Source organism: Protomyctophum parallelum, assembly GCF_964188405.1.
Source record: "Protomyctophum parallelum genome assembly, chromosome: 20".
Classification (NCBI taxonomy): domain Eukaryota; kingdom Metazoa; phylum Chordata; class Actinopteri; order Myctophiformes; family Myctophidae; genus Protomyctophum; species Protomyctophum parallelum.
The window spans coordinates 25949919-25968791 of NC_139718.1; the positions used below are offsets into that span (position 1 = coordinate 25949919).

Consider the following 18873-nt stretch of genomic DNA (forward strand, 5'->3'; position numbering starts at 1 on the left):
ATATCATGTAGCCTGTTTCCACATACCTATTCTGTACAACTTCCAAGTCCTCCAGGTTCTTAGGCACGTCCAGGCCAACCAGCCACGTCTCCTTCTGACCCATCCACAACTCACAGGCGTCCGTCTCACTGAAGATGGTGTACAGGGCCATGGTGTCATCCAGCTTCTTCTGCCTCAGGTCAGCCAGAGACATGAGCTCCATGTACAAGTCCTTAATATCCTTCAGGCGTCTCTGGATGTCCGGGGTGTTGCGGAGCTCCTCCGGCAGCGCGTTGGCTTGCTTTACCAGGGCATCGATGGTGGCTCCGTTCTTGATCACCTCGTTCTTGAGGTCGTTGTGCTTCTTCAGAAGCCGCTGGGTGGTGTACTCGTCATGGCCCACGTCCTCGCTACTCATCATCCGCTTGGTGTCCACCAACCAGGCCTTGAGGTCATCCGCGTCTCCCTGGAACTGGAAGAAACCTTGGGTGTCCTGGAGGTTCTGCTTCCGGAACGCTGCCAGCTCCTCTAGCTGCTCCCACTGTCGCCTGACGTCGTCCATGCGCTCCTGGACCTTAGGGGAGCCAAAGTGCTTGGCCTGGATCATCTTGTCGCCCTCGTCCATGACCTGCTGGAGGTGAGCGCGTCGAGCCCCCAGCTCGTCCTCAAAGGCGCTGTGCTTGCTCAGGAGGATGAGCACACTGGTGAGGTCCTTGCCATAGTCCAAGGTGGAGAAGATGTGCTCCTTCTCCTTAATCCAGCCCTCCAACTCCGCCATCTCCCACAGGAAGTTCCAGAAGCGCCGTGACTGCTCCAGTCGGGCCCTGCGCTGGGCTGCCAGAGAGCACAGCTCCTTGTAACACAGGTCCAAGTGCTGTACCCGGTCGCGGATCACCTGGGGGTCACAGGGCTTGTAGCCTGAAAGGGTAAGATTATAATTATCTTCACGTAACTCACTGAGTAACAAAAGGCACCAGTACAATGCATGCCAGGACTTTATTCTGCTAATGATGTGGTGATTTTTGTTGATTGGCTATTTTGTTTTGGGAGATTTCTTCAGCCCAAGTGACAAATATCTGTAGTCCTTGTGAGTCTTTATTGTTAGCTGAAGCATTTGAAAACATTACTTTGTAATGTAATGCCCAACAAGAGACAAAATCCATTTTACATCTTTCTGACCCAGAGTGGGGGATCACACGCTCCATATGAGAGCAAATCCAACTCCAGTCATGTTTCACATGTATCCCTTCTCTTTGACATTGGTTTGCTGTTTCTCTACAATCTACTACGTAATTAAAAAAAAGCTAAATAAAATATTTGAAATATAAAATATTATTAATATTTACACTTACTTAACGAGTCTCCATTGGAAAATATCAGTGCTGCAGCATTGGCATTTTCTACCCTCTCTGCCTGTAGGGCAATGTCATTTTCTACTAGGGCATGTTTCTGTAACAGGTCCTCAACTTCTAACAAGTGCTTTCCGAAGTCAGGAGACAGCAGGCGAGCCTGAGGGGAAAAACAAAAGGTGTGTAAGAGTGGCTTTAATCACTTTAGATGCTATAAGTGTGCAGTAACCTTTAGTGCTGACCAACATCTATTCAGTTTCACAGTGTAGGTTTTGAAGTTCATGCTGACACACACGTTACAAGGACAGCATTCCTTCCCTTAATATACAGTGAAAATGAATGGCTTATGAAATACAGTAGAGACATATCACATCTTTTTAAATATGTACATTCAAGCTGCAATAAGGTTGATGCTGTGTATGAAGCATAGATCAGCACAGTGTCCGTAATACAGTAGGTTTCGAGGTAGTGATGGTAATATACATGCCTGTACTATGTAGTACTAGTCAGTGATATTGCCGTAATGAGTAGTGTTTAAATGAAGTGGTTACAGATCTGATTATAAAATCTATGAACTCAAAGCATTATGGTGTTGTTTTCTTGGGCTCACATGCTATGCTAGAATTAGTTACTACTGCTATTTCTATTACTTATTTATTACTTATTACTATTACGATATAGTGCAAATAGCCTGTTGTGAAAATACAAAACCCTAAAGATGCACATTCATGGCTTTAGCAGGTTGGACAGTTGGTTAGAGAATAGAGGCAGTAATGTCACAGAGTTGATCCCTGCAACTGCAATGTGTCCTGTCAAAATATCTCAACCTGCCTGCTCACCAACTGTATTAGGATAAAAACCATCAGCTGAATGTCTAACATGAAAATGACAATGATAATGATGATATTACTTTCAATCTGCAGGGAACATTTTTATTTCCTTACTTATATAAAGTTATTTATTTATTTGTATCTGTTTGGCTTTTCTCTTGTTCAGCACCTATTCATTTGGTTTTCAAATGGGCTATACCAATATATTATTATTATTATTAGTACTAGTACTAGTATTAGTACTATCCATCACCTCCCTACTGTACATCACCTTCATTTCATCCATCCAGCTGATGATGTACAACATCTCCTGAAAGATCCTCTGCAGTGTGAGGGTTTTCTCCAGGCGCGCCCTACGGGCCTTCAGCAGCTCCTGCAGGTATTCCCACAGGCGCAGGACGTTGTCTTTGCGCACGTCAATGCGCTTGGCGTCGTGGTAGCGCTCAGACTCCAGCTCCTTGGAGATGGCCACCAGTGCTTGGACGCGCTCCTCGTACGCAGCGATGTCCGTCTCTATAGCGTCGTGCTTCTTCTTCGCTGCTTCTACAGCCGGCAGGTCGTAGCCAAAGTTATCCTGAGGAGACAAATTGGAGGGTGGAGAGTCTTTCAGGGCAGAGGAAATCTGAATGACCTTTAATGCAAAGGGTTTGTTGTGGTTTACAGGCAAGATAAACTGATGATCAAATTAGTTGTTCTTCATGGTTATGTACCGGCGTGTTTTGCATGTTTGTATAATTTAAATTAGTTCTGAAATATCCTTTGAGGATGACGTAACAGTGCTATAGACGAATAACGGTTCTAAATCCTAATTATCCATAATGTATAAATGATGTATTAGGAGTCAGGACAGATAGGCCTTTTCGGGGAGTTGTCAGAATAAATTATGGACTTAGACTGTTATTCGTCTCCAGGATGTAATCACCCATTCTCCTATATTCTTTAAATTATTTTAAGGATATCAAAACAGATTTCCCAAATTCATATCAACTAATACGTCATGGAGGCGCCCACAAATTGATTATTTTCAGCACAGCATTGCTATGAATGAAAAAGCCCTTTCTATTTTATTTCTATAGTTTTAAGACATTTACAGTGCAAAGTGAAAAGGCCAGGACTTTCGGTACCCGGAACTCGTATCCCGTATCACTGATCTAAGCTAAGGATGGTGTCCAAAGTATATTAAAATGGCAAGACTTAATCGTATCACTGTGCAGTCACTTGACAAAGTTTATGTATTTTCCACTTTCAACATAGCTTCCTTATTTTGCAACAATGTTGATCAAATGTTTAAAAAAAGAATCACTGTTCACCGTAGTAGTACATACAGAATGCCTTAAAGACCAGTTGAAATGGCTTTGGCCATGGCATGACCATAGTGGCATGACCATAGTGTGAATAATTTCCTAGTGAAACAGGGGCTGGGTATGTCATAAATAATCATAATAACTCAATGCGGAAGAGTAATTTATACTCTAGGAGTCTAGGTATTAGTACATATCATGCTAAAAGTGTGGGAAAACTATTTTCATTTCAGCTGAACTTTAAGTGGTTTAATTAACTGATGAAAATTGTAGTTGTGCTGTTGCTGTTGTTGTTGTGTACCTGAGCGACAAGCCTCTGGTTCTCCAGGAGCCAGGTCTCTCTCATGGCAGCCTTCCTGTCAAAGCGCCGGGCCATCTGCTCCAGTTTCTCCTGTCTGATCAGCTCGTCCCTCAGGACACGCTCCCGCTCGTGCTCCGCCCTCTCCAGACGCTCCCAGCCCTGTGCATGATACAAAATCACAGGAAGTCTCAGCAGAGTTCCACAACCCAACAGGGAGTGCAGTGCCCGGTGTCGAGTCCGTTGAATAGCCGGTTGTTCAGAACCAGCACAAAAGCCTCTGCCCGGGCTCTGGACCTGATCACCCTATATCTCCATATATGGAGCATTGGTCTGGCATCACACCACTTCATATTTGGGCATGCCTGACACAGAACTCCATATATAGGGATAAAGGGACACAGAGAGATGGGTGAACGGGTACTCTGACACGGGTACAACGGGTATTGCATAGCCGGGTGGGACATGGATCTCCAACTCCATCGTTACCGACTGTGCTCTACAGCTGGGAACCGGTCTAGTAAGTACAATTCTGAGTTATGTTTTGACTTTACTGGAATACAAATTTCAATAATTTTACGCCTACTTCTTATTATAACAAAACCACTTCAGCCCTTTATATACTTTGGCAATTTGAAAATAGGCAATCTACAGACTCACAACTTCTAGATCTGCTATTTTCATTTTTATACAGTTGAAAACTTGCGAAATGGGACCTTCCTACTCAAGTCAATTTTGATTATCGGACTTATGTATTTTACAATTCATAAATACAATTTCTGATAACTTGTAGTTGCATTGAAAAATAGTCGGTGTTATGGAACCTGCACCATTCCCTTTTGAGCGGCAGGTTCTGAAAAGACAAACGCTGTAATGACCAGGATGTCGCCAGAGGCTTTGCCAAAAATACTACTTAAAATGAATGTTCCACAGTATGACTTTATTCTCGGTTGTGAGACTATATGTTAACTTTCCAGAAAAGGATACAACAATTGCTTTTCTTTTTTTAACCACATGAACCTTAGCATCCCTATTCTGGACTGGGCATACTAAGCGAACATTCCACGACCAAACAGCAGATCTACAAGCTCATAATGTGCCATATAGGAATATGGATTTGTTTTTAGAGGGTGAAAAGGAGGGGACCAATAGACCCCTGGGGGACCCCCGTTAGATTAGGGTTTAAGTAGTTAAAGCAGAGTTAATTAATTTATATTAAGTATTTTTTCTCAGTGTGGAGTCTCACCCTGTTGATATCTGCGACCAAGGCTCCTTCTTTAGGGGTGTAGACCCTCTGGTTGTTGGCCCGCATTCGACTCTGGATGGTGAATAGCAGCACTTCCAGGTTGCCCTTTTCCTGAAATCTGCAAACAATGAAATTCAAACAAAGCAATCAAATCAAAACTGAGGTGGAGAAATCTAATAAAACTAAATGGAAAACAGCACAACTCACATACTGTAAATCACTGTCATAAAACAAATGTAAAAGTTACACCAACTTTATTCATAGAGCATCTTTCACACAACCTTAATTGACCTAAGTGCTGCACAGGTAAAGCAGAACACATCAATGCTAAAAACATAAAAGCATCCATGAATACATACAGGAGACACATAATGTAGTTGAATTGAATTGAATTGAATTGAATTGAATTGAATTGAATTGAATTGAATTACCAGATACTGTAGCACAGAGTTTCCCTTTCTAATTTGGTAAATTGTTTTTATAAAATACCCCAATATTGCATTACTATCTTATAAAAGCTGCAGTCTAGTGTACTGTGAACTCACTTGGGTGGCTTCTCTACAGTGCGGTAGGAGTTGAAGGCCTGTAGCTGCTGCTGGACTCCTGTCAGGGAGTTGGCTAGCTTCCGGTTGTTCAACACAATGATGGTTTGCTCGATCCACGTGAGCAGATCTGAGGCCAGCGTCTCATATTTGTCAATCATCTGCTCAGTCTCAATAGCATGTTCCAGAACCTAAAATGTAACGATTAGATGAGCCAAAAGTCACAGAAACAAATGCACACAGACAATTAGATATAGAAACACACACACACACACACACACACACACACACACACACCCACACACAGCACCATATGTCCACATATTCACCTTGCCAACTCTCTTGCCCTCAACAGCAAGTTGCTTCATCTTTGAGAAGTAGTGGTAGAACGCCACAACGTACGTGATGATAGACTTTTCATCAGGGTTCTCTGTATACACATCTGCAAGAAACGCACAACACAACAACACAACAGTCAGTTAAGCACTGAGAGCCAAAGCAGTGAACACAGTAACCCAACCCAGGACTCTTTTCTCCAGGGTTTATGCTCATAAATAATATAAGTTCTAAAAGAAGACCCGTTAACTTGCCTTCTGGGTCCAGCAGTTTGGTCACCCCAAGCTTCTGCTCCGCTACGTTGAAGGCGTTGTGAAGGTTGTGGGTTGGGTTGGACTTCTTCAGACTGTTATAATCCACTAGATCTGGCCTGGGAGAGACGGAGAAAGATGGAAATGGAAATAGGAGACAGAGAGAGAGAGAGAGAGAGAGAGAGAGAGAGAGAATGGGAGAGTGGGAGAGCGCAAAAGAACAAGACAAAAAGAGAAGAGTGAAAGAGATGAACGATGAGTGGAGAATGAAGACGAGAGACATTGAGCAGAAAGGTTTTGCAGCGTGTTTACATTGATGGAGACAGGACCTGCGAGAGTGGATTGGGCGATTCATCTCAGCTTACCGGTGTTTGTGTATGAGGGCGTTGAAGGCCATGCCGTCTTTCCAGCAAGTGGTGAAGTTGGTGATGTTGACGTTGGGATATCTGTGAAAATAAAGCCAGGGGGCTGTCACTGGCTGTACAGCGGTAACATTTCTGAGAAGCTTCTGGTGCAGATCCTTTGCCAAGTTCCATTGTGTTAGCATTAGCCACCATGGCTAAACAAGAGCTATTGATCCTGCAGCTTTAAGGCTTGACGATTGATTTGCATCGATCGTAGAAATGTAAAGGATACTCTGCAAACCATGAGCTCACATTTCATGTCATTCTTTCTGCTGCTCTTTCCATTGCTCGGCTTTAACCTTTCTGTGAGAGGGTATTTCTATCAGACTTTCTTTCATGTAGTGTTTGTACAGACAAGCTTCCCTTGTGGGGCAATCAATATTTCACCTTCACTTTTTACTTGAACTAGAGCTGGACCCAGACGCAGTTGCAATCAATATTAAAACCAATCCTTGGGAATCCTGTTAGACAGAATGTGAAATCTGCAGAACTATCCAGCATAGAGTAAATTGGGGGTTTGCAACATTTTTTCAGGCCGAGGGCCCCTTAGATCACACATATTGTATAAAATATGTTAGACTCCAGCTAAGTTCATTCCCTCTTGTACAAAAATAGCAGTAATTGAAACAATTTGATCTAAGCGTGAAGTCGTGTGTGACCAATATAATCTTTATTCATAACAGCTTTTCTGCCTTTTGCTGGCAGCTAATAAACCTTTAGTCCTGTTCAGTAGTGTTGTGATTTGGAATGACCTTCTATAAGGTCTCTAGAAGTCTCTATCAGCTAAGGTAATCTATCATGACAGAGTACATGCGATAAAGTTGGATTACTATACCATTGGTATTTTTGAATATTCTGAATGTGTATTCCCTCTTTGTTTAGTATTGATGTGTGAATTGTGTAGGATTGATGTTTTTTAGTTTTTTGTTTTGCCCCACCAAATCAGATAAAGAGTTGATCTGTGCCTACACTGTAGTCCTCTGTCACTCAGCCTGTTAATTCCTGCTACCCGAAAACCTGCTGTTACTTTGAACAGTGCACTCCATGGTACTCTTTCTTCCTTTGTTCCATGTAGTTTTGTGAGATGACGTTCTGTTTCACAAAACAACTACTTCTTGTACTCCTGCCATATTCCCTCCCACTCACCCTGCCGTCTTCATCTGGCACCACAGGAGAAGAGCGTCCTTGGCCGAGCGGGTCTCCTTCTGGTCGGCCTGACCGGTCTCCACGATGATGTCCTGGATCTGAAAGGAGCCAGAGGCCCAGAGCAGGAGAAGATGAGTTGAAAGGAGCCAGAGCAGGAGAAGATAAGTGGGGAAAAAAGCTTAACTAATGACTGTCAGGAGGTTGATATCAAGAAGAGTGATTCACAACAAGCACATCACTCATACATTCCAAAACATGTTATTTGGGACAGTGTATCTCCAAGTGGTGTCTGGAGACCCCCAGGGGTTCTTGAGGAGCTTCCAGAGGGTCCCAAGCTAAATCAATTTGAAATAGCATAAAAATCATTTGAACCACTTCCGACCCAGCTATTTAAAAATAGCCAGTCTACATGCTCACGACATGTCACATAGCTCACCGTTGTGAGCTAGTAGCTCACAGGGTTAGCGTTGAGCTTTTTTTTAACACAAATGTTCTGCAAATGAGGGTCTGCAGCCAATCAAGCTGGGAGTCCTTGACATGAAAACATTTGAGAACCGGGCGCAAACAGGGAGCATTTCATGTTCAAGTGACATATACGGTACACATCCCTTCGAAATACATCATTTATTTACATCGTGAGACTAAATTTGTGTTTAATTTGTGTGTTTCGTTTTTTGTAAAACAAGACTGCAATGTCAGTTGTTATACATCGGCATAGTTATTTCACAGTCTGGATCTGTGCCAATTGAAACCGTAGTCAAATTGATAGGAGGGCGAGGAGGTGGGGGCACTTTCATTATCAAGGTTCTTCTTATTTTCCCCACACAGTGGGATAGTAATTAGAGTGGTGATGTGATCTGAGAGACAGGGCCCACGGAGAAGACTAAATTTAGCCTGCTTTGGTTCTCTGGCTGTTTTCATATCATAAGGAAGGAGACAGGAGTGAGTGACTTGCTTATAGTTTGTCTATTCTTTTCTTTTTGGTGTGTAAAAGGGTTGAATAATGCATACTGTTTGAACCAGCGCAGACTAAAAATAACGGGGTTGCTGTCAAATTAAAAATAAATACACTATTTTTCAACTAGTAGATGAAGCGAATCAAACTGACATGTTCTGATATTCTCCGTGAGCTGCTAACAATCTATCTATTTTCAGTACTTTGGTTCCCAGGGAGATGTGAATTTTCTCTTTTGAGTATCGAGCAAAGCACTTTGGGAATCACTGCACTAGATTATCCTGAATGATTGAATGTGTACGTTACACATGACCAGAATATAGAGATGTGTGTAGTAATGGTGGACTGTAACCACATGAACACTAGTGCCTCTATTCTGGGGCAAACATACCGCGGAGATAGCAGATCTACAAGCTCATGTGTAGCACCAGACTGGACCAAGTATAAAGCGTAGGGATTAAGTTAAACTCAGAGATTAGTTATTTGACATCATCGCCCCATTCAAATTCCTCAATGCACAATTATCTTCACTACTCAGAATTGATATTCAGGATATTCCGACTGAAAGGCATTCATTCTAACAACAGCAGAACTGGGTTTACCTGGAAGCGCAGGATGATGGTCCAGATGAGACCCAGGATGAGGCGGTGGTTGCCATCCACAATGTCATGGGACCCCATGTTTTCCAGGTGGACTCGCTGCTCCTTGAGGAACTGCAGGGCCTTGTCCACATTCTCCAAACAGTGGATGCGCATGCGACCCTTAGTAGGCCTTGGCTGGGAGAGAGAGAAGAGAAAGGGGGAAAGAAGACAAGGACAAGAAAAGAGACAGATGCAACCATATAAAGCTGGGGATTATAGTTGATGTGTAGGACTTCAGAGCACGCACGCACGCACGCACGCACGCACGCACGCACGCACGCACGCACGCACGCACGCACGCACGCACGCACGCACGCACGCACGCACGCACGCACGCACGCACGCACGCACGCACGCACGCACGCACGCACGCACGCACGCACGCACGCACGCACGCACGCACGCACGCACGCACGCACGCACGCACGCACGCACGCACGCACGCACGCACGCACGCACGCACGCACGCACGCACGCACGCACGCACGCACGCACGCACGCACGCACGCACGCACGCACGCACGCACGCACGCACGCACGCACGCACGCACGCACGCACGCACGCACGCACGCACGCACGCACGCACGCACGCACGCACGCACGCACGCACGCACGCACGCACGCACGCACGCACGCACGCACGCACGCACGCACGCACGCACGCACGCACGCACGCACGCACGCACGCACGCACGCACGCACGCACGCACGCACGCACGCACGCACACACACACACACACACACACACACACACACACACACACACACACACACACACACACACACACACACACACACACACACACACACACACACACACACACACACACACACACACACACACACACATGTACAGTAAGCACACATTAGACAGGACTGTGTTCCAGCTAGTCTGGTCTCTTCTTGTGACCACCGTGCTCTGACTTCTGGTGCGTTACCCACTCAAAATAACATCATAAATCATCAACATAAAAATGGAGGTGATGGATCACACAAAGTGGCAAGAGTCAATTTAAATATTTTTTATTTTCTACATAGCAGATGAGGCAGACGTTTCGGCTAGTATCCAGCCTTCATAAGCACACTGAATTTAAATTGACTCTTGCCACTGTGTATCACGTTCGTTTTTCAGATTGTCTGGTCTAACAGCAGCATCGTACCAGTCGTTCCCCAGAGAGAACCTCCAGTAGTTTGATGAGCATGCGTCCATCTCTGAGATCCAGATAGAGGTCAGAGATCCGACAGCCGACCCGAGACAGGATGGAGTTGACCCACTTGGTGAAGGTCTTTTTCTGGACAGCCTCACGCTCATCTGATGAGGTTAAGAATAATAGAAATGAAAAACATGATCTCCTAACACTAATATCTTTCTCTAATGCTCATCGCAATTTAGCTAAATTAACCAATAGAGAATAGCAACAAAATAAAATTAAACAAAGATTTTGCTGAGAGGCAGATGACAATGGAAACAAATTTGCAATGTATACTGCACATACATTTAATTTTCCTCACATTTTTAAAACAATACAAAAACAGTACACAAAACTAGAACTGCACTCTGTCGAGTGCATACCTGCTTGTTGCACACTAGTAGGCCATAAATGGCCAACTAGTGCGCAAGCAGAGCGCGCAAGTACTTTCGACCGCTGTAAACTGTCAAATCTCAGTATATCTGCGAAGGAACGTTTGAAATGTAAAATTATTAGGTGTAACTATTTGCTACCTACCTACTTTATGCATATAAACACCTAGTATTATTAAGTATGGTTCAAGTTTCTATCTATATAAGAAATACAGTTTTATCGATGTAGATATATTCTAGATTTTTAGGTTTCCTTTTTAGGTTTTCAAAGAAAAATAAATCATTGATATGTGAGGAAAAAAAAGGTATATAAACTGATGTAAAATATATTATACAGTATAGTTATTTTATTATTTATTGTAAATTGTCAATTGTTTTAAATTTATTTCATCTTGGATTATAGTGATATTAATGTATAGTGATTATGTATATAGTATACGTATGACTATCTCTAAATGATGACGTAAGACATACGTATACATATACATATACTATATAGAGTATGTAGTTGTAAGTTGATTAGCGGTATACTGTGGTTGCTTTGCGCCAAAAACCGCGACAGCAACCCGCCATTTTATGCGTATGCCAATACAACAGCAAATCTGTGCCTGGTTTGCTGGGACCAGATCACATAAATGACCATATGTCTTACGTCATCATTTAGAGCTAGTCATACATATACACACCACGTACTCTGGTCCCAGCAGATCAGGCACAATTTGCTAGTTTATTTTAGTGATTATGTATATAGTATACGTATGACTAGCTCTAAATGATGGCGTAAGACATACGTATACATATACATATACTATATAGAGTATGTAGTTGTAAGTTCATTAGCGGTATACTGTGGTTACTTTGCGCCAAAAACCACGACAGCAACCCGCCATTTATGCGTATGCCAATAAAACAGCAAATCTGTGCCTGGTTTGCTGGGACCAGATCACATAAATGACCATATGTCTTACGTCATCATTGAGAGCTAGTCATACATATACACACCACGTACTCTGGTCCCAGCAGATCAGGCACAATTTGCTATTTTATTTTACTGATTATGTATATAGTATACGTATGACTAGCTCTAAATAATGACGTAAGACATACGTATACAGGAGCAGGCAACGGAGAGGGTTAATTCTTCCTCTTCCTGTGCTAGGCTTAGCCTCATTCAGTTTAAAGTTCTCCACAGAACTCATTACAGTAAAGCAAGGTTATCTAAAATATATCCGGGCATGACGGATAGTTGCGATAGATGTTCACAATCACCAGGGAATCTGTCCCACATGTTCTGGTCTTGCCCCAAATTGATCCCATTCTGGAAATCTTTCTTTGACATAATTTCTGAAGTGCTGGAGACAACCATTTTGCCTTTCCCCCAAATTGCAATTTTTGGAATCCCGGAGGAGGATGTAGTTTTACCCAGAAAGCAACTTAATGTTATTGCCTTCGCCTCATTAATCGCCCGCAGGAGGATACTTTTACAGTGGAAGGCTGAGTCCCCTCCCTCGGCTAAATCATGGTTGATTGATGTTATGTCCTTTCTGAAACTTGAAAAGATCAAATTCACAATTCGAGGGTCCTCTGACAAATTTTACAACCATTGGCAACCTTTAATATCGTATGTAAGCAGTTTAGAATCACTTTCACCTGACTGAAGACACATGGTGTTGGTGTGCGGATCTCTACCTGGTGCAATATATATAGCATAATATGTCGGAAATCATTACACATGAGAGTCGAGAAATGAGCCAATTAAGCGCTTTATCTCTTTATATGTATATATATATATAGTTTTTTTTTCTTTTTTCTTTTTTTTTCTTTTATATATATATATATATAATTATTTTTATTTAATATTACTTTGTTTTATTTACCTGTTTGTATTATTGTTAATCTTACCCCCCATTGAAGTTGTTTATTAACCATAACCATGTGATCCCTTTCTTTGTCTCTTAGTATCTTATCTACCCATTGGTTTTATACCTGTATATACTGTATGTTGTGTGTATTGCTTTGTACTCAAATTATTGTTTGTTTTTTTATATACTTGTGTTTGTATGTTGTTTGTATGTCTGGCCTCGTGGGGAAAGATGGTGGGTGGGTGGGGAGGACTGGGAAGGGAGTTGTGGGAGAAAATGTAAAAAAAACGAAGAGTCGTATTCTCTTTCTGTGAAAACTGCACATGATCTAACTCTTTGAATAAAATGTACTTAAAAAAAAAAAGACATACGTATACATATACATATACTATATAGAGTATGTAGTTGTAAGTTGATTAGCGGTATACTGTGGTTACTTTGCGCCAAAAACCGTGACAGCCAAGTTGAGCCAACCCGCCATTTTATTCTTATGCAAGAAAAACAGCAAATCTGTGCCTGGTTTGCTGGGACCAGATTACACAAATGACCATATTTCTTACGTCATCATTGAGAGCTAGTCATACAAATACACACCACGTACTCTGGTCCCAGCAGATCAAGCACAATTTGCTATTTTATTTTTACTGATTATGTATATAGTATACGTATGACTAGCTCTCAATGATGACGTAAGACATACGTATACATAATATACTATATAGAGTATGTAGTTGTAAGTTGATTAGCGGTATACTGTGGTTACTTTGCGCCAATAACCGTGACAGCCAACCCGCCATTTTATGCGTATGCAAGAAAAACAGCAAATCTGTGCCTGGTTTGCTGGGACCAGATTACACAAATGACCATATTTCTTACATCATCATTGAGAGCTAGTCATACAAATACACACCACGTACTCTGGTCCCAGCAGATCAGGCACAATTTGCTATTTTATTTTTACTGGTTATTTATATAGTATACGTATGACTAGCTCTAAATGATGACGTAAGACATACGTATACATATACTATATAGAGTATGTAGTTGTAAGTTGATTAGCGGTATACTGTGGTTACTTTGCGCCAAAAAACGTGACAGCCAACCCGCCATTTTATGCTTATGCAAGAAAAACAGCAAATCTGTGCCTGGTTTGCTGGGACCAGATTACACAAATGACCATATTTCTTACGTCATCATTGAGAGCTAGTCATACATATACACACACCACGTACTCTGGTCCCAGCAGATTAGGCACAATTTGATGTTTTTTTGCATACACATCAAATGGCGGGTTGGCTGTCACGGTGAAAGAGACTGGGCGAAATTATTACTTGCGCGCTCTTGCGCAAGTAATAATAAAGGAGGGAAAAGTCCCAAGAGGAGGCAAAAAGCAAACAGGCTTATATGAGGCCCCCTAACTATAATAATAGTAACCAGTATAATTAACCACATTAGTAGGACATGATTTGCAACAATTTGCAACAACAATTAGCCAACAAAGTTGACACGCATAATTATATAGAATTACAACTGCCATGATTGTAGCAAGGACATGAAAGGACATTTCATACTCACTCTAATGCAATAGAACACTGCAGAACATACTGTACGTATCAGCAGGGTTGGAAAGTAACACAATAATTAATTGTGCTCTCGTTAGTGTAATTGAGCAGCTTATTCATTTCGTTTTTTTTTTAAACATTATAAATCTAATTCTACTTTCACTTGAGTAGACTTCTGATGAAGTATTGCATCCCACTACTTTTGGAAAGGTATGGATTACAGAGTAGCCTCCAGTTATGCGGCTCAATCAGATGGAGATTCCATTGAGGTTTGCGTTGAACCTATTTTCCCTCATAGGTCAGTCTTTGAATAAGCTTTCTTATAAACAAAGCTACAGTCAGAATGCCACATTGATCCTTGTAACAAGTATCTGTTACTCGGTCTTCAAAAGAACTACACACAGGTAACCTTACTTCTACTCGAGTACTATCTATGTTATGTAACAGTATTTCTACGACATTACACTACGACTTTCCATCCCTGCATATCAGCACACTTATTATCATCAATATTACCAATGAATATTCCCATAGCACAGATTAGCGTTCATTTTACATCTCTACTTTACTACTGTACCCCCGATATGGCTGATAAAGCTCTGTTGTAATTATGCTTAGAAAACATAATAACTGTGTATGTGTACATATGTAAATATCTCGGCACCTGTAGTGCAAATTTGGTATGAAAACGTACAAAGGTCCAAAGAGAGTGAACAGCACCATTTGGCCAGACCGACATTAAAACGCAGGCAGATGTGACACCTACTGACACCTAATAAAAACTGACTGCCGCTGTACCATATGTGCATATGACCCACTGTTCTCTGTTCTGGGGGTGGGTGATGTGATGCGGTAGCAGTTGCTGTGTGGGTGGGTGGGCATGGGGATTGATTAAATGTACTAATATTTATAAATAAAGAGACTAATATTGATGCTGAGCAGATAAATTATCGTTTTCTGTAAAACGGTTAGGCGCAGGGTCAAGCAATGTAATGCTAATACACTCCCATTTATAATAATAATGATACATCAGACTTTGGAGATCGCTATTCTTGGTACTCAAAGATGCTTTACATAAACTAAAGAAACAACTCTCTGAATGAAAATAAATAAAAGTGGTATAATAAAAGCAACAAAAAAGAAAACCCTCCATCCACTGTGGCTTTGTCAAGCATCTACACGAACACAATTGGAATTGGCCCATAACTTTGTGAAGGCAATTGCAGCCAAAGGGTATGAAATCCATGTTTGAATCCACAGTGCCCTAGATTATACAGGTAATTAGCTGAAAGATGGACGGAGGGACAGACAGACCCACAGGAGTGAAAAAAATAAGAAATCCTTCAGCTTTGCCTGTTCTCGCCTGGCAGGGATAAAAACATGTTTAACAAAAAGCACAATAAACAGTCTAAAAATGTGGGTTTTGAGGGTGTTTTACTCCCATTATTAGAATAAACAATTATATAGTAGATTAGTAGTAGTAATAACAACCAATAAGACGCACTGAGGGCTGAAACAACAGAGCTTCTTAATATGGTTAATACTGCTTCAGTTAAGAAGCAGGAGTTAAAATATTAATCTGGTGTCCGTGAGGTCATATGTAGAGTTGCTGGCCGGCTCCATATGCAGATCTAGGTGATGATCCAGTCTTCTCCATATATGGCTATCCAGGGTTTGATGAGGTCAGTGTTGTGATTTTCATATGTATGGAGATCCAGGTGATGATAGTTAGCTCCACATATGGAGATGCATGTGTTCTGTTGTACCAACTTGATTCATTTGCAAGTGTGACTCACGTCGTGGCAACCACACTGGTTGCATGAGACTGACACAATATGTTTTCGGGCCAGGAGGGCGTAAGATGTGTGCTAATTAGTAAGGCCAGACCAGTTAGGGCCCAGGTAGGGCAGGGCCTTAATTTTCGGGCCTGTTGAGAACTCTAGACTTCAGTATGACAGGATGACAACGTTTCGACCGCCTATGGGTCTTCTAAAAAGATAAGTCTTAAAAAGACAAAAGAGTGGCCGCACACACTGATAGCCAAAGTGCCGATTATTTATTAGGATGCAGAGTAGGAACCAACGTTTGGCAGATGCAACTGCCTTCTTCAGGGTATGTGACCCCCTATGGGTCTTCGGCAGGTATGATGATTTATGTCTTTATAAACGATTGTAGAACATAGATTGGTTACGTAACCAAAAACAGCCAATTAGCTACTACAAAGGTTATGCAATTTAGGTTAGGCCAATCACAGCGGAAGTTAGGTAGGTTACTCCGGAAGAAGAACAATAAAAAAAGTGTGACAATATAATTATAGTCCGTTTGTCTTTTGGGCAACAAGTGAGTAAGTGACCACACTAATAATTATTATTATTACATGTATTATTATGACCGTAGGTCGCCGTTTGCTATGAAAACCTGCATCTCCCATCAGTCGGTCGGTCGGTCACGCCTCCATATATGGTCACACCTCATGACATCATGCCTCCATATATGGTCACGCCTTGTGACATTACGCCTCCCTATATGAAGATCACGAGACTGACCTCATCAAACCCTGGATAGGAGAAGACTGGATCATCACCTAGATCTGCATATATGGAGCCAGCCAGCAACTCTACATCTGACCTAAAACCTCAAACCCATAGATCTCCATATATGGAGCTGACCTGTTCTGACATTCCATATGTTGATCCTCCCTGTGATAATGCTGGGCATTGGCCGGAGGTTCCAGGGAGTAGACAGGTCCACAAGTATGTTTCAGGCATATTATTTACCTCCAAAGTGCAGTGACAATACAAAAAGTAATAAATACTGGCCAAAATAACATTCCAAAAATAGGAAACAAAATACACCTGCTGGCTAAACTTTAAGAAAACACAACAGATCTTTAGAAACTGTTACAGGCTAGTTAACCTTCGATGAGGTCCTGGCTTGCAGCTCTCCCTGATGTCTCTCCTAGCCTCAGGTAATACTGAACTGCCTCCACCTGCAGCAATCCTGCTTTTATACAGGTGGGGCAAACCATCCCCTAATCAGCAATTGACTCAACCACACGGCCAACTAAGGCCTACGAGTAATCTTCCACACTACTATACTTTAGAGGAATATACACTCAAACATATTTCAAAGGCCAATTCATTCAAAGGGCCTAACATAAAGACCAAACATAATACAGACAGGAACAAACACCCCTCCTCCTCTACAGTACTTGGCACCCTCCAATCTAGAGAGGAGTGCCAGTACTGCAGAGGAGAGACAGGTGACAAACATACAGTACCAATGCAACTTCAGTATCAATAAATACAAATAAACATTTTAAACTCTTTTAACCATTGTGTCTATAGGGCACGGGCTGGCCGTGACACTCCCCACCCGTTCCTCTTCGATGTCTCCCTTTTGACTGACTTTGACTTTAAACTCTAGACAGGCCTGCCCTCAAAGTTATTAGTGCAGCCGCGCCCGGCAGCTGGCAAAAACTAGAGTTCTCAACAGGCCCGAAAATTAAGGCCCGGCCCTACCTGAGCTCTCATTAAACCCTGTACACTCAAGACACTGCCCCCGCTGGCACCCTTAGATCTCCATATATGGAGCTGACCTGTTCTTACATTCCATATGTTGATCTGACCTCATCAAACCCTGTACACATTCCATATGGAACATATGGAATGTCAGAGGTTGAGGTCAGATGTAGAGTTGCTGGCCGGCTCCATACAGATCTAGGTGATGATCCAGTGTTCTTTATTATGGTTGATGGACTGACAACCATATATGGAGATCTATGTCACAAGAAGCAATACCATATATAGAGACGTGGTAACGGACAGGAGATTCAGGTTTTCATAGTAAACGCGACCTTCGGTCGCAATAACACACTGATAAGGAAACCTGTGAAGCTATCCTCTATGACAAAAACGGTTTAAGTCAAAAGTGAAAGTTTTGGCTTAAAGCACTGCCCCATATACAAATGTCATATTTCAGATGAAAGCTGGCCAAGAGAAGACTTGGGGGTGACATTATAAGAAACTAGGACAGCGGTGGGGTGGTTTTCCTTGTGGAACAATACCAACTTGCTTATAGTTGATTGCACACCAACACATCCCTCAGCATTGACACACATTTGAGCTGGACTCAAAAACCTTGTATTTCCGTATGGGCACACTAGGGCACACTAGGGCAGTGTGCTGTCACCTTTGTTATATTTTATACACAAACTATTGTCATAGAAGATACCAAGGACATTGTCAAACAGGGTCCAGTTCTAAATGACATCATCGACTGGTTTGAGGCCTCAGATTTGTATCTGAATACATCAAAGAGAAAAACACATATTTTATGTCTATTATCAGAGGAGAGGAGTATAATATATATATATATATATATATATATAATATTTTATATTTTAGACAGAATGCTCCAACCCCCACTGTCTATTATCAGAGGAGAGGAGTATAATATATATATAATATTTTATATTTTAGACAGAATGCTCCAACCCCCACTGTCTATTATCAGAGGAGAGGAGTATGAGGTGGTGGCAGAGAGTATAAATAGTTCGGTCTTATTATAGATCACAAACTACAGTATG

General features: G+C 42.0%; 1 protein-coding gene across 2 annotated transcripts in view; it reads right to left on the reverse strand.

Moving 5' to 3' along the window:
• The window catches only part of sptb (spectrin, beta, erythrocytic), a 61343-nt gene that overhangs the window by 27374 nt on the left and 15096 nt on the right, over positions 1-18873 (reverse strand). For both annotated transcript variants that reach the window (XM_083791249.1, XM_083791248.1), the window contains 12 exons: positions 10440-10591; positions 9240-9413; positions 7683-7780; positions 6498-6578; positions 6136-6251; positions 5875-5987; positions 5549-5736; positions 5004-5121; positions 3761-3919; positions 2430-2732; positions 1332-1488; positions 27-897 (listed from right to left, as the gene is read on the reverse strand). In XM_083791249.1, the coding sequence (XP_083647375.1) occupies positions 27-897; positions 1332-1488; positions 2430-2732; positions 3761-3919; positions 5004-5121; positions 5549-5736; positions 5875-5987; positions 6136-6251; positions 6498-6578; positions 7683-7780; positions 9240-9413; positions 10440-10591 (2530 nt within the window). The remainder of the gene's footprint in view (positions 1-26; positions 898-1331; positions 1489-2429; positions 2733-3760; positions 3920-5003; positions 5122-5548; positions 5737-5874; positions 5988-6135; positions 6252-6497; positions 6579-7682; positions 7781-9239; positions 9414-10439; positions 10592-18873) is intronic.